At 37.4% G+C, this 12336-nt stretch overlaps 1 protein-coding gene across 4 annotated transcripts in view; it reads right to left on the reverse strand.

The window, feature by feature from the left end:
* Positions 1 to 3292: 3292 nt before the first annotated feature.
* The window catches only part of CR2 (complement C3d receptor 2), a 30943-nt gene continuing 21899 nt past the window's right edge, over positions 3293 to 12336 (reverse strand). For 2 of the 4 annotated variants that reach the window (XM_010963236.3, XM_010963235.3), the window contains 4 exons: positions 11942 to 11965; positions 11186 to 11264; positions 6830 to 6932; positions 3293 to 4020 (listed from right to left, as the gene is read on the reverse strand). In XM_010963236.3, the coding sequence (XP_010961538.2) occupies positions 6845 to 6932; positions 11186 to 11264; positions 11942 to 11965 (191 nt within the window). In that variant the 3' untranslated portion in view covers positions 3293 to 4020; positions 6830 to 6844. Of the gene's footprint in view, positions 4021 to 6829; positions 6936 to 11185; positions 11265 to 11941; positions 11966 to 12336 lie in introns of all 4 variants that reach the window. The other 2 variants (XM_010963234.3, XM_045522845.2) reach the window with 1 other exon arrangement.

A 12336-nucleotide genomic window follows, 5' to 3' on the forward strand; every position in this document is an offset into this window, starting at 1 on the left:
GTGGGAGGATAACAGTCACAGGGGTACTTATAAGAGGAAGGCAGCAGAACAGAGTGGAAGAAGGCACTGGCTGAGGCAGACTGGAGTTATGCTGCCGCAAACCAAGGAATGCCCGCTACCTCTAGAACCCGGAAGGGGCAAGGAAAGGATTCTCCCCCGGAGCTCTCAGAAGGAGTCAGTCCTACCAACACCTTGATCCAGCCCTCATTTTGGACTTTGACCTCCAGAATTGTTTAAAAAAAAAAAAAACAAAAAACAAAACCAAAACTGTGTTGTTTTAAGATTCAAGGTAATTTGTTATGACAGTTAACAGGACAGGGGACTAATATGGAAGGGGGAGGGTACCCTCAAGGGAGAGTGTCAATGGTTTTTTGGATTTTTAACTGAGAATGACGTAGTCAAGGGACAAATGGATTTTAGTGAGGGCCAGGAAGTGCGGAAATGTTATGGCAATATTCTAGGAAAAGGTTGGGAACACAGGAGTGGATAATGAAGCTGGACTCCCAGCAAGAGAACTTTTGAAAAGCACATGAGTGGAAAAGGCTCAAAAAAATCTCAGGAACTGATGGGTCTGTTGAAGAAGAACATGTCCAGTAAACAACAGGAAGGTCAGGATATGTTTATATGAACCACATTGATCCAGAGTTTTGTAAACTTTTTACCAAGGTATAGTGATATAGAGTATTATATCAGTTGCAGGTGTTCAACATAGTGATTAAAAAATTTTTAGGTTATACTCCGTTTATAGCTATTATAAAATAGTGGCTATGTCCCTGTGCTCTACAGGATATCCTTGTAGCTTATTTATTTTAGACACAGCAGTTTGTGTCTCTTAATCTCTACCCTTGTTTTGCCCTCCCTCCCTTCCCTCTCCGCATCGGTTACCACTAGTTTGTTCTCTGTATCTGTGAGTCTGTTTCTGGGCCACTATTTACTATTGCACATCCATTCAGAACTTCCTTTCCTCTTTCTCTGCTTCATATAATTTTTAAAAATTTTACTTTTGTTTTCATTTAATTTCCATCTGACAATCTGCTTATAGTCTGTCTCTCCTCACTAGAATAAAAGCTACGAAGGGTGTGTCCATTTATCACTGCTCTCTCCCACAACCTAAAACACTGCTTAGCACACAAGAATGATTTTCATAGCTACCTATTAAGTAAATGAATAAATTATTAAATTAGCTAACATCAACCACTGTTTCAGAAAATTTGGTGGTTTGAGAAGAGAGATGGTTTAAAAGAGAAAACCTGGATGGTATGGGGGAAGATTTGTTTTCAGATAGAAGGTATGGTGGGTATTTGTTGCTTTAACTGGGCCCCTTCTGGAACTGTGGCCCCTGATTTTTGCTCTGGGAAGTCGCCTCTCTAGCAGAGTTCTATGTAGCCATGGTTTCTCAAATACAAAACTATTGACACACTGAACCAGATAATCCTCTGTTTGGGGGGCTGTCCTGTGTACTGTAGGATGTTAAGCAGCATTTTTGGCCTCTGTCCACCAGTAGCTCTTCCCTCCTCCAGCTGTAACAATCACAATGTCAGCAGACATTGCCCAATGTCCTCTGGTGGGGGAGGGAGGCGGGGTATGAGAGCCTCTCTTGAAAACAACTGAGGTAGCTCAGTCCTATCCCCAGCCCCAAGCCTAGGCAAGCAGCTCAAGCCTTGTCATCTGCTTGTTTCACTGCTCTCACCCTAATAAGTGGTTCAGTTGAGGGGGGGGAGGGGCAGGTGACCCTATTTGGACAAATCAAAGGTAATGAAGGGATTTTTGAAGGAGTTATTAGACAAGAGAAGCTCTTTATGCTGGAGTGTGTGTTTGGCATGGTCAGCAAATATTTTGCCAGTTTTCAAGGAGTGTCTACCAGAGAATGAGGCCAGCAAGGAAAAACAGAACCAAAGAATAGAACAGATTCCTGAGGATGTAATTAGGATATTTAATTCTCATTTTGACTGAAGTGAGCTGCACCGTTCACTTTTTCTGTCATGTAATATAATAAAAATCCCTTTTTTGCCTAAGCCGGTATGGGATGGATTTCTGTCACTTGCAGCTGAATGGGTACTGGCTTGAACAGGTTTGTAGGTGGGAAAATGAAAAGAAGAAGCCAGTAATAAGAGAGTGTATTTGATGGAGCAGCGTTTTGGAAGAAACAGAGAGATGAGAGGAGAACTGTAGAGTCTGTGAAAAGTGGTTTGTGGAAATGAAGATAAGGATGAGTGGATATAGATAAGCTTGGAAGTAAAGGGAGAGGAAGTTGAGATATTTTCATCACCTGTTAAGATGAGAACAGAGATGAGTAGAGATAAAGTTATAATAAAATAGAAGGCTGGAGGGTAAGTTGGAGAAATGACAATGGTACCATGAGTGAACAGAAGATATGAAACAGCATACTACTTCTAGGTATATATTCAAAAGAATTGAAAAACATGCCTTGAAGAGATATTTGCACACCCATGTTCATAGCAGCATTATTCACAATAGCCACAAGGTGAAAACAACCTACATGTCCATTGATGGATGAATGGATACACAAAATGTTGTATCCACATAAAATGAAATGTTATTCAGTCTGAAAAAGAAAGAACATTCAGATACATGCTACAACATAGATGAAACCTAAAGACATACTAAGTGAAATAAACCAGCCACAGGAAGGAAAATACTGTGTGGTTCCACTTATGTGAGGTATCTAAAGTAGTCAACTTCATAAAAACAGGAAGTAGAATGGTGGTTGGCAGGGACTGAAGGAAGGGGGGAATGTGGAGTAGTTGTTTCATGGATATGGGTCAGTTTGGTAAGATGAAAAAGTTCTGGAGATCTGTTGCACAACAATGTGAATACGCTTAACACTTCCGAACTGTACGCTTAAAAATTATTAACTGTAAATTTTATATTACATGTTTTTTTACCACAATTATAAAAACAAAACAAAAGATGTCAAACAGAACGCACAGTCTTGGAGAAGTTGGGGGCAGGGAGCAAATTTGTGGTGGCCAGTAAGCAAGATTTTATTTTCTCAATAATTTAAATGCTATAAAGAAAAAAACTGACAGCTGGATTTAGCGTGTGGTGGGGAAGAATGAATGGGCTAGGTGAAAGCGTTGGCTGGATAAATATAAAAGGAAGTCTCAAGGATGACTGCCTTGAGTCTGTGGGTTGAGAGTTTGACTAACATGACAATGTGGTGGGATCCGGAATGCATAAACGTTAAATCAGGAACTCGAAAAACCCTAAGACTGTGTCTGTTTTCAGGAGTGCACTGACTCCAGGGGGAAAGAATAACATAGGGAAAATGTTTTTCTTTAAAGATAAAATTTATTTGAATGACTAACGTACATGCTATTACATGACATTTTACAAACAACTACAGCTTCTGACAAAGCTTTCAAGGAAACATTGAAATCTTGGATTGTACATCGAAACTTTAGAAATAAAACTTCACTCATGATTTTAAAAATAAAGTGCAAGTTGAAATTACTGAGTGATTATATATTATGAGAAAATCTCAAACCAAGGGGAAATAAGTGAAATGTTAAAACATATCAGAAAAAGATGCTACTGTAAAAATAAAACTAGACTCCCCATCAAACATATGCCCATGATAACCACAGGATATGCTTAATACTTTGCTTAAATAATTAAAAACACACTATAACTAAAAGAGTATGGTAACAGTAAGTATGCTGATTATAAAAGAAGAGTCTGGGCGTGAGGACAGCTCTTTTTAGTTCCACAAAAGGTAACACTTTTCAGAGTTATATAATTGTGTATAGTCAGAGCCCAGCTCCAGGCACATCACAAGTGAGGCTTCGAAAACTTCTTGAAGAGCGTGTGGAGGTAAAACTGGGCTCCCATCTTTATCATCAAGCACACTTTCTTTGTTCCGCTTGAGAATAAGTGCATATAGGAGTTGAAGCTTATGATAGAATCTCACTGATGTTGAGGACATACAAAAAGACTTGCTGATATTAGAATGGCTTCTTTCCAACCGATGTTCAGTTGGGTTCCAAGCAACAAGGCACACTGAAATAGATTAATTTCTATTTAGGAAAGGCATTGCTGCAACTTGAAGTTTAAATATGAGTATCAACATTCTCTTTATATATACCAGCTATAAGTCCTATAAACAATGAAGCATCAAGCTTCAATTAAGCATCAATTAAGTGGTCCTTCTTTGGACAACATGAAGTGAAGCAACTAATAACTAAATTTTTTGTTGATAAATATGAATAAAATAAATGAGGGAGAAGTTGAAACAATGTTCTCATCCTGACTCATTCAAATATTCATTCAACAAATATTTATGTCATAGCTCTACTTTGGGCTCCCACTGCTTTGGACCTGGAGATCACTCTGCAACAGTCTCTCCTGTTTCCTTCCCTTTTGCTCACCAGCAACAAGGCATCCTTTATTCCTCAACTGCCACAGCAGTTCTCCTGTGTCTTGTTTTTGGTACTTATTCTTACACTATGAAATGTATATGTCTTATTTTTCTTACTGAAATAAGTTCTAAGAGGGCAGAGGTGGTATCTTTATTTCATATTTTATAGACTGTGAAGGAGAAAGCAGTTTGAAGTCAGATTTGAGCTTGAATTCTACTTTTGCCAATTACTGACCCTGAGACCTTGGCCAAGAGAAACTTTGAGCCTTGGTTTCTCATCTGGGATATTATATTCTCACCTAGGTATTATCTTGGGATAATATACACCTTTCAAAGTTATACTGAAGCAAAATGAGATCAGGCATGAAAGACCCTCAGCATAATGCCTGGGTCTAATAAACCTTCACATGTTCACCCTTATTTTCTCCTGGGAAACTCGAGGGGACCCTTCACGTTGCGTGTCAACCTTTCTATACTTCCTGTCATTCAGTCTTCACCTCTCATGGTGCCTACTTAATACCTTCTTCTTTCTCCTTATATCTCTGATGTCTCAGTTGATCAATTTGCTTTTTATTCAGTGAGAAAACAGAAGCATCAGAAGAGAACCTCCACACATGCTTCTACGATCACATCTCCCTGTATGTTTTGCCGCCTCTCCTGTTGCTAATGCCACACTCCTATGTAAGTTCCCCTGCTTGAGTACAAGATCCCAGTCCTTCTAGCTTGCCCAGATGTGGCTCCAGCAATTCTTCCTTTTCTTTCCTGCCATCATTTCCCCCTTTCCTACTAGATCGTTCTCAACCACTTATAGGATTGGCAACATCACTGCTATTTCTTCATTCTTAAAAAAATACTGCCCTTTACTCTACTTCTTATTCTTGCCATCATTCTATTTATCCTCTCCTCTTCATAGAAAAACTCCTTGAAAGAGTTGTCTGTGGTTGATATCTCTAATTTCTCCCCTTTCATTCTCCCCCAGGCTCATTTCAATCAGGGTTTTGCATCCTTCCTGTACACCAAAACTGTTCCAGTCAAGTTCACCAGCAAAATTTGTGCTGCTAAACACAAATGTCGGTTTTCATTACTGATCTTTCTTGATCTGTATTTGACAGAGTTGATCACCCTCTCCTTCATAAAATTCTCTCTTCGCATGACTTCTAGAACATTGCTCTCTGGAGTCTTCTCCTGTATCAGAGCTGCTTCTTCACCCCTCTGTTGGTTCCTTCTCACTCCACGACTCTTAACGTTGGAGGATCCAGGGCTCAGCAGTTAGACCTTTCCTCTTCCCCAGCCTCTTTTGTCCCTTGCTGGTCATATTTGGTTTCATTATTCTGTACATCCATATATGGAAAAGCTCAAATTTGTGTACTGATCCTAGATCTATTCCCTGAAATGCTGACTTGTACATCCAGCTGCCTTCTCGGCACTTCTACTTGGATGTCTATTAGCTATCTCACATTTACCATCTCCAAAGTGGAACCCCTTGTTTTTCTCTCTAATCCTGCTTTTCCCATTCTCAGTTGTCTTAATTAATGGCAATTCTATCCTTCAATTGCTCAGGCCAAAAAACCCAGGCATCATCTTGACTTTTCCCTTCCACTTTTATCCTGATACAAACTGTTGGCAAACCCCACTGGCAGCATCTCGAAAATGCATGCAGAATTTGACCTCTTCTCACTAGCCTGGTGGTAGCCACTCACAACTTCTTGCCAGGATTTTTGTGATAGAACACATATTGATTCCCCACCTTTCACCCCTGGCTTCCTCCATTCTCTTCTTAATCCAGCCGTTAAAGTGATCACTTGTTTTTCTGCTTAAAACACTCTAAGAATTCTCATCTCAGAATAAATACCAAGTTCATTACAGTGACCTAGCATATGGTCTCTACAGGATCAGTCATCCTCACCTACCTCCCTGTACCTCTCTGATTTCATCTCTACCACTGTCTCCCTTGGTCAGTCCATGCAAGGCCACACTGGCTTCTTGCTGTGCCTGACACAGCAGGGACACACCACCTTATTATGGTCTTTGTGCTTGATCTTCTTTCTTCCTGGAATGCTCTTCCTCTGCAAGGCTAGCTCCTTACTTCACTCTAGTCTTTGCTCAAATCTCATTTTCTGAGTGAAGGCTTCCCTTCCAACTACCCTGCCCCCTCTGTCCCCTTTTCCTGCTTTATTTCTCTTCATAATACTTACCATCTTCTTACTTATTTTATTCTTAGTTATTTTGCTGCTTATTTAAATATTTGTTGAATGGATGAATAAGTTTAAAAAAACCCCAGGGACAGAAGTTGGCAATGTGAATTAGGTAAGTTAAGAATTTCTGTGCATAATTACTAAAGACTTGTGCAACAGAACGTTATACACTGAGTACTATGCTTATTGAGAAATATAAATTTAAGGAAATATTGACATAGAAATTAATAACAATATTCCAAATTTAATTGGATACCAGTTTGTCTTCTGATTAGCTTGCTGGGTTGTATGGATCAACAGAATATACGTCTAGTGTTTCTAAATGAAGATCTTCTTTACGTCTTTCCTTTGTGTAGTAACTGCTAAATGGAAGAAAAAAAGAATTATTTGCTCACTGATTACTATAAAGGTGTAACAGTTGTTTTCTTTCCATAATCCCAACATGGCAAATACTTTTCATGGATGATTTCATTTTATTGTCTTAAATATACTATGATGTAATCACTAAAACCCTCACTTTTTGGAAAGACCCAAAAAATAACTTGCTAAGCTGTTATGTGTCCAAGTCAGAAGTTGACATTAGGCAGCTTTATCCAAGATGTTTAATGACTAAAATCTATGACTCCCAGATCGAAAAAAAATTCATTTTAGAATATGATCATAAATTTACTTTTCTGGGAGCAATCTTCCAATATAACTTAAAAATTTTTTTATATTTGATGTTTACTTCAAAACCCTTGCAAAGTCATACAGCACTAAAAGCTTAAAATGATTTTTAAGATGTTTTTACTTTTATTCTTTGAAAGCACATATAGTTTGCTATGCTTCTAAAACACTTTGCCAAAATTAGCAAAGGACAATAAATATGTGATTGTGCAGTGGGGAAGGTAGAGCTCAAATGATAAAACACATGCTTAGCATGCACAAGGTCTTGGGTTCAATCCCCAGCACCTCCTCTAAAAATAAATAAATAAATAAGCCTAATTCCCTCCCCCCAAAAAATAAAAATATGAAAATGAATATATGTATGTATAGGCAGGACTGCTGTACACCAGAAATTGATCTATTATAATTGACTGTACTTCAATTTTAAAAAGTGTGATTGTGCTATAATGAAGAACTCTGAAATAAAGCACTACAAAATTACTGGTGAGAAAAATTACTATCAAAGCGTACTTACAGCATGTCACTCACTATCACATTTAAGAGGTCAACTTACTTATTTAAGAGGAATATACATTAAGATGACTAATAAATGGTAATTTTTAGGTCAATATGAAGTTTAGGTTTTATTACAATATCTTAGATGACAAGAAAAGAATTACATAGTCTCTTCCTCAAATGTTTGAGTGACTTTTCAAAATATCTAATTTTGTTACTACACATCCATTTTAAATGATCCATTTCCCATCTCACAAAAAGTATTTAAGGCAGCTCAAATGTCTATGTCAACTATCAGAAAATGAACTGAAGTCAGTTAGAAATTGGACATAGAACAAATGAGTGATGCTTAGGAATTAAGTTCAACATAAATTTGGTTCCCATCAACTGCGACACTTAAATATAGTATTTGCTATAACTATGTTAATAAACTTAATAATCAGACTGCAACATTTTGAATTTTTTGAGTTTGTAGGCATTGCTGAAGTTTGCAAAGTTTTCTACATATGCAGTGCCCTGATAGCAAACTTAGTAGCTGGAAGGAAAGATATAGAGACCACATTTTCTATTTATTTAAAATTTTAATTACTCTAAAATTATCTTCTGACTTCCTGTGAGGAAAGCCACACAAATGACATCCTTACTTTTGTTTTCTTGGGACCTTTTTCTCTCTTGGATTCTATGAAACTATTTTCTCCCAAATTTCCTCTTCCCTCTGACTGTTCCTTCTCCTCCTGCCACTTAAACATTACTGCCCTTCTGAGATCTGTTCTCATCTATATTTTAAACTTTTATGTTCTTCTTGGTCCCAAAGTTTCAACTGTGATTTAAATGTCACCTACCTGAGTCCAAAGCCCCTCTCGAGTCCTACCTATGTCATGGGTGCTTCAAAGTAACAGGTCAGACCTGCGTCTTTCCCCCACAAACCTGTCCCTCTCCTTTTTTGGTGAACCACTGGGTTTACCCAGTGACATCAGCTTGAATCATTCTTTGTGCCTGCCTCCTTTTCCCCACATTCAGCAATTCACTAAATCTGATCTTTATGGTAAAGATACTTTGCACAGCTGTTTCATCTTCTTGATCCCCACCACTGCTGCTTTGGTTGAGACCCCACTACTACCCACTCTTCTGAAAATACAAATCTGAACATACTGTTTCCTTGTTTAATCTCCTACAGGGTAAAGACCCAACTCCTTGTCCTGGCACGCAAGGCTTTGGATGATCTAGCTTCTGGCCACCTTTCTAGATCTCCTCAATGTTAAATTAAACATTAGTTCCACGGGATGTTAAAAGCATTATGCAAGAAAAAAGAGTTCTGCAGTTCAGTTGAGTTAGTTTGGAAGAGTATTTTTTTTTAATTAAACAGGCTTCTTTATTGTAGGACTTCAAACAGTCTCATGATCATTGCGAATCTCCGTAAGAAAAATGTAGTATGAAGTGTTTCCCAATCTCATTTGGTCATAGGACACTGTTACTCCTGAAATCAGTTATAGGACCAAGGATATGTGATGCACACTCTGATAAACACTGCAGCCTAAAGCTCATCCCAGTTGCAGACCCTCGAAAGACCTTCTGTGCTCAGGCTCTTCCAGGCTTTGAACAAACTATCCAGGTTCAAAGATACCGCCATTATACAGATTCAGTGTAACCCTTCAAGAGTTGCACTAGGCATTATAAAACCACAAACAGTGTAATTAGATGGCACTGGTGGCATACTAAATGATGGATCCAGGTGACTTGGCATGTTAAAGTAACTTTGCTGGAGTTTGCAGATGACAGGTTTGGGGTGACGTCATCCCCCATTGCAGGTTACCTAAGACCTGACAAGACTTCACGTGATTATCCTCCCTAATGCTAACATGTTCAGAGACTTAAGAATCTGTGTACAAGGAATATTTCCAGGCTGATGCTTGATGGTATCATTTGCTGAAAATGTATCCTTTGCACATATCACAATACTCTGTAATTTCCACAAAACTTAAGTGTCAGAGGGGTCATTTATGCCACTCTTCCACCTAAAATTATGCCACCTTCACTTTCAATCACCATCACATGTACTATTCCTTAGTCATGTCAGATGCTTATGCCATTCTCATAATATATGGTGGAATAACAAGCTCTGGGTCTTTACTCTAAATGCTCCTTCTACCTGGAATAACTTTCTCCCCTTGTCCATACTCTCTTGAAGCTCACCTGAAACATCTCCTCCACTATGGAATCCTTTCTGATCAAAATTCCCAAGTATTGACCATTTGCTTGTGTCCCCACCAAATATCACACAACCCACTACGGCAACATTACTTTATGCATACAAATGTTTAAAAATTAATAAATTAAAAATAAATGCTAAAAGTATGTCTAAGTTCTAGACAATAAAACATAACATAACGAAACATAGAAACCTAGTAATGTATTAAGTCATCATGAAAACAACAGCTGAGTGAGTTAAAGATTACTTGAACAAGTAGAAAGGCCTAGTATATTTCTGAATGGGAAAGCATTATAGAAAATATGCCAATTCTCAAAGACTAATCCATAGATTCAAATGCAATCACAAAATATCTGTTTTTAGAAAATGGCAAGTCGTCTAAAACTCATCTGTAAGAACAAACAGAAGATAGTAGAAAGGAAAAGCCCAAAAAATAATAAACAGTGAGGGGCTTCTTGCCTTATCAGATATTAGGATAGGAGACTATTTAAACGCAAAGTGGTTTGTGATGGAAGAATGGATGGATCAATAAAATGAAAAAGGAGTCCAGAAACACAATATATCCAGATACATTAATTATTTGATATACGATCAAGTTAGACCTAATTTCCAGAAGGTCATATGGCAATATTTTTTAAGCATCTAACGTTCATACACTTATCCCTAGCAATTCTAGAAATCTAGGCTAAGGAAATAAGTATGAGAAAAGTTTATTCAGGTTTTTCTCATACTGTATTCATTATCAAAATAAATGTGGAAGCAACCTAAAATATCTACAGTACAGAAATACATATAATTGAACAATATGCTATTAAGTACCTAAAAAGAAAACATGATTTAAAGACACAAGAAAAACTGTACATTAAGCTAAATAATTTTTTTTAAAAAGGCTGGAGACTATAAAGCTAAAATTTCAGTTTTAAAGGGGAAAACGGAGAAAGAATATAAGAAAATGATCAGATAGGAATATACCCAGTATCTGCAGTTGTTATGACTGGGGATTTTTTTTTTCTATTTTCTAGATATTTTATTGCGTGTCATCTGAATAAACATCATTCAAATAAAATAAGAATTTGTTATTTTTTAAGTTCTTACAGAAAGAGTCTTCTATTTAACACAAGATACCTTATTACAGTTACCACATTGCAATATTTATTTCATATAATTTGTGCTTCTGTGTTTAGTTTCAGGCAAGGAGTCAAAACCTTTTATGCTTTTTGGTCAAGTATGCGCTGAACTTACCGGCGTCCTCTGTATTTTAGTATCATGCATAAGGAGACAATAACCAAGCAGATGAGAACCACTCCACCTACAGAAAGACCTAGAAAAGAAAACGGAGTGTCAAATGCTAGAAAAAATGTGATCATCATTGTTTGAAGTGATTGTGGGGCCTAGTCCTAGTAGGGGAAGATATGTTATGTGACTTTTATGCTTATCTTTTCTTGGCCATAAATACCGAATTCATGAATGAGCATATGTGGGCTTAAAGTTTTTCGGATTCAACCCTGGTTAACACTTAATCTAAAGCACCAAGCATTTGATCACAGGGTTCCAGTCAAGCTCGTGTTGAGCTTTTCTGTTCCTTTCAGTTTTATTAGTAATATTCTCATCACTGGGGTGAAATTAGGAGCTCAGGACATGAGGATCCTATCACCTTGCACAACATTTAACTCTCAGTTGTGAAATATATTTTGCTGCTGCAGAATAAGCCAGTCTATTTTGATAGTAACCAAATCATGCAAAAGATCAAGAGTTTAATGTAAACTAAGCTTTCAATATAGACACTGGGAATGGCTATTTAAATCATTTATTCCATTCTATCCAAAGGTGACAGTTTGTGATGTGAAGTGCACATTAAAAAATCCTTAAAACACCAAAAAAGATAATTTCTTATAAGTGAAAAAAAATTAACAGGCCAGATACAGGGCCTCAAATTATACTTTTTTTCATATATAAAACACCATTAGAAGTCTTCTTCAAGTATTTAAGAAAACTTACCACCAAGAAGAGGAGAAAGTGAGCCTACAAAGAATACAAAAATTACAAAAATGTTAGTCTAGCTGCGTGGTTCCACGCAGCTCAGAGTCCCAGGGTAACGTCCCCGAAGTTAACACACAGCTCCCTCCTCTCTAAATCTACTTAAAAAGATGTACTGGAAACCTGGATTATACCCAATCTTCCTTCATTTCTTGTGTAAAACTGCCATTGGATTAAAAAAAAAAGATTTTTTTTTTCACTTTAAGTTGGGGTAGTTCACTAATGAAAAAAACAATAAACTCAACTTTATAATCAGGGATTTCCCAGGTTGGAATGCAAACATTAACTGTTACAACAGGTTGGTTAATGTATTTTTGGAGATCCCTGTCATATTAGTAAGCACTTGTTAATGAAGA

Source organism: Camelus bactrianus, chromosome 23 (assembly GCF_048773025.1).
Source record: "Camelus bactrianus isolate YW-2024 breed Bactrian camel chromosome 23, ASM4877302v1, whole genome shotgun sequence".
Classification (NCBI taxonomy): domain Eukaryota; kingdom Metazoa; phylum Chordata; class Mammalia; order Artiodactyla; family Camelidae; genus Camelus; species Camelus bactrianus.